Here is a 4,124-nt window from a genome sequence, read left to right on the forward strand (position 1 = left end):
GTGAAGTAAGTCAGAAAGAGAAAAACAAATATCGTATATTAATGCATGTATGTGGAACCTAGAAAAATGGTACAGATGAGCTGGTTTGCAGGGCAGAATTTGAGACACAGATGTAGAGAACAAACGTATGGACACCAAGGAGGGAAAACCACGGTGGGGTGGGGATGGTGGTGTGCTGAATTGGGCAATTGGGATTGATATGTATACACTGATGTGTATAAAATTGATGACTAATAAGAACCTGTTGTATAAAAAAATAAATAAAATAAAATTCAAAAATTAAAAAAATATATATGCCTTCCAGGGCTTCCTTGGTGGCAGTGGTTAAGAATCTGCCTGCCAGTGCAGGGGACACAGGTTCAAGCTTTGGTCCGGGGAGATCCCACATGCTGCGGAGCAACTAAGCCTGTGCGCCACAACTATTGAGCCCACATGCCACAACTACTGAAACCCACACGCCTAGAGCCCATGCTCTGCAACAAGAGAAGCCACCGCAATGAGAAACCTGCACACCTCAATGAAGAGTAGCCCCCGCTTGCCACAACTAGAGAAAGCCCACACACAGCAAAGAAGACCCAATGCAGCCAAAAATAAATAAATAAAATAAATAATTTTTTTTTAATTTTTAAAATTTAAAAAAAAAAAGAATCTGCCTTCCAATGCAGGGGATGTGGGTTCGATCCCTGGTCGGGGAACTAAGATCCCACATGCTGTGGGGGCAACTAAGACCGCACTCTCCAGAGCCCACGCGCCACAACTAGAGAGAAGCCCGTGCACCACAATGTAGACACTGTGAGCCACAACAAAAGATGCCGCATGTCACAACTAAGACCCAACGGAGAGGGTTAAGGAGAGAGGGAAAGAGAAAAGAAATTCAGTTAAATTTAACACGAATTTTAATCTTTTACCTTTCAGGCAAAGAGCAAAAAACACTCTTAAAATTGCTAGTAGAATTTTAAATTGGCATGACAGGGACTTCCCTGGTGACGCAGTGGTTAAGAATCCGTCTCCCAATGCTGGGGACACAGGTCAAGCCCTGGTCCGGGAAGATCCCACATGCCGCAGAGCAACTAAGCCCGTGAGCCACAACTACTGAGCCCACGTGCTGCAACTACTGAAGCCCGCGTGCCTAGAGCCTGTGCTCCGCAGCTAGAGAAGCCACCACAATGAGAAGCCCACGCACCACAACGAAAAGTAGCCCCCACTCGCCACAACTAGAGAAAGCCCGCGTGCAGCAGCAAAGACCCAATGCAGCCAAAAAAAAAAAATTGTCGTGATATTTATGGAGGGATAATCTGGCAATATCTACTAAGTACATATCTTTTAACCTAGAAATTTCATTTGCAGGACTTTATCCCACAGATATGCTTGCGTACATAAGCTACAAACAGGTAAGCATGAATTTATTTTGTTCACTACTTCATTCCCAGTACATGCCTGCTATACAGGCTGTACTCAATAACCACATGTTAAATGACTATGCAGAACGACTGTGAGAGGGAAGGTATGTACAGCGTTATTCAGGAGAGCACTTCTTATATACAGAAAAAGAGCAGACATAACATAAATGCTTGGTTAGGTAAATTATGGCACTTCCATATAATGCAGCTTTTATAATGCATTTATTTTCAATGGTAAAATAAAGGAGAATGCTCTTTACGTTAAGACGTAAAATGATTTTAGTATACTACCATTAATTTGTTTTTTGTTTTTTTTTAATTGGGAATATACATATGTATTTGCTTAGAATTTCTCTGAAAAGATAAAAAAGATTGGTAACGCCGGATACCTCAAAAGAGAGGTAAATCAGGTGCCAGGGCAAGGGTGAGAGGGAGAGGTTTCACAGCACATCTTTTTGTACCTTTTGAATAGGAATATATTACCTTTTGAAATAAAAACTTTAATAGATTGTTAAAGTCTAACATATTAGATATAATAAACCAAGCATGAACCAAAACATAATGGCACGTTTCTGCCTACAGAAATAAATAGAATTAAAGACCCTAATAGACACGGCATGTGGTAACTTAAGCCACAGGTGTGTACTAAGACTAATCAAGGAGGAAGCACTATATATGAAAGGAAGGAAGTGAAGGACGGGACTCAAAAAAACTACTATTTAAAATATCAAAGTGGAAGATGAGTTTGTATTTTATGTTATAAATAACAAAGCCATTTAAAATTTTTCTTTTGGTAAACTGAAGCTTTACTTTTGATGAAATTCAATACATCCACTTTTTCTTTTACACTTAGTTCTTTGTGTCTTCTCTTGGAAACCTCTGCAGATGCCACTGTTGCAAATATATTCACCTACATTTTTTCCTAGAAGGTTTCTAGTTTTAGCTAGAAATGCATTAGCTCTTTTTAACTACTACTTTCCTCTGATCCTGTCCATTTCTAACTTTGAAATGAATAGGACTGATGATTTAGCTTATCAGTTTACAAGTTTTAGAGTTAAACACTAGTTAGTATACAAGAAGTAAATTATCATAAATGAACAGAACTAACAATGTGTGGTGGGTCAAACAAATTAACACATTCCACTGGTGAATCTCCGACTCCTGGCTTGTTAGTACATCCATGTCATTATCGGAGCATTTTCTGGAGAAGCCTTCAGTAAGAAAAGAACTGATGTATTTTACTCTTTAAAAGACTACAGGACTTCCCTGGTGGTCCAGTGGTTAAGACTCCGTGCTTCCAATGCAGGGGGCACGGGTTCAATCCCTGATCGGGGAACTAAGATCCTACATGCCACATGGCACGGCCAAAAAAAATTGAAAAAACAAAAAAGAAAGTCAAGACTACAAAAGATGTTCCTAATGTCTCAGATTATTTGTTGAGTCAATGGATGATTAATAAACTGATACCCAATTTCTCTTTGACACATCAAATAATTCTAAGATTCTTACCACACTGTCATCTTTACTAACTTATATGAGTATAATGTAAAGAACCGACATACTTGTATTTCTTCACGTTCTTTTTTATCCGGAAAACTTCTCGCAACTGTAGAATACTTTTCAAAAACTTTGCGTTCCTTTTGTAATTTCCTCATTTCCTCCTTTTTAAACTCCTCTATTCGAGCCAATTCTTTTGCTTTCTGTTGTTCAAAGTCAGCAATTTCTTTCCTAAAACAACCAAACCACGTTATAATCTCAGGAGACCACCTCAATACAGTAATCCACATGTGGTACCAAAATGGAACACCGGTGACAACCTGGAATTGAGGAGCTGCTAGTTTTGGCGAATCCATCTTCAACTCACAGTAGTGAAATAACGGTCAATTAACTCAGGAAAGCACTACTCAACAAGCATTCACTGCATACCTACTATGATTCAAGTACTACACTACGTACTGGAGAAACCACAGTGAAAAAAATAAACATCCTTACTCCTACGAAGCTTCTTACATTCTAGTGGGAGCGACAGATGACAATAAACAAGATTAACAAGTAAAATATATGGAACACTGGAAATGTTAAGAAGAATAAACCAAGGAATGAGGTTAGGAAACATGGAGGTTAGGAGCCTGAAATTATGGACGGAGTCATCTTGCTGAGGCAGTATTTGAGGTAAAACCTGAGGGACATGAGAGAACAGCCATGGAGGTATCTGGACAAAACAGTTCAGGCAGAGGGAACACCACAGGCAAAAGCCCTGAGATAGGAACATGCCTGATGTGTTCAAAGAACAGGCAGGAGGCCAGTGTGGCTAAAGAGACAGAACAGTAGGAGAAAACGTCAGAAAAAAAGCAGGGGAGGGGGGTGCGGGAGGCGGGGTGATTAATTAGGGTCTGTGGACCACTGTGAAGACCCTGGTATTTAGCTTAGGAGCACGTGGGTCAGAGGAACTGTCAGGACCCGGGCTCCTTCTGGATGCTGTGTAAAGAGCACAGGGACAGCAACGACAGCAAGACTGTGGAACAAGAGGTCCCTGGCTCACATCCTTCCACACAAATGCCATCCACAGACAAAAGTGCTTTTGTGGGGGCTTCCCTGGTGGCGCAGTGGTTGAGAGTCCGCCTGCCGATGCAGGGGACGCGGGTTCGTGCCCCGGTCCGGGAAGATCCCACGTGCCGCAGAGCGGTTGGGCCCGTGAGCCATGGCCGCTGAGACTGCGCGTCC

The 4,124-nt window shown here is 41.4% G+C and overlaps 1 protein-coding gene across 5 annotated transcripts in view; it reads right to left on the bottom strand.

The window, feature by feature from the left end:
- CPAP (centrosome assembly and centriole elongation protein) overlaps positions 1–4,124 on the bottom strand; it is a 56,475-nt gene that overhangs the window by 17,076 nt on the left and 35,275 nt on the right. For all 5 annotated transcript variants that reach the window (XM_028497411.2, XM_028497410.2, XM_055089401.1 and 2 more), the window contains one exon: positions 2,963–3,128. In XM_028497411.2, the coding sequence (XP_028353212.1) occupies positions 2,963–3,128 (166 nt within the window). The remainder of the gene's footprint in view (positions 1–2,962; positions 3,129–4,124) is intronic.

Source organism: Physeter macrocephalus, chromosome 13 (assembly GCF_002837175.3).
Source record: "Physeter macrocephalus isolate SW-GA chromosome 13, ASM283717v5, whole genome shotgun sequence".
Taxonomy (NCBI): domain Eukaryota; kingdom Metazoa; phylum Chordata; class Mammalia; order Artiodactyla; family Physeteridae; genus Physeter; species Physeter macrocephalus.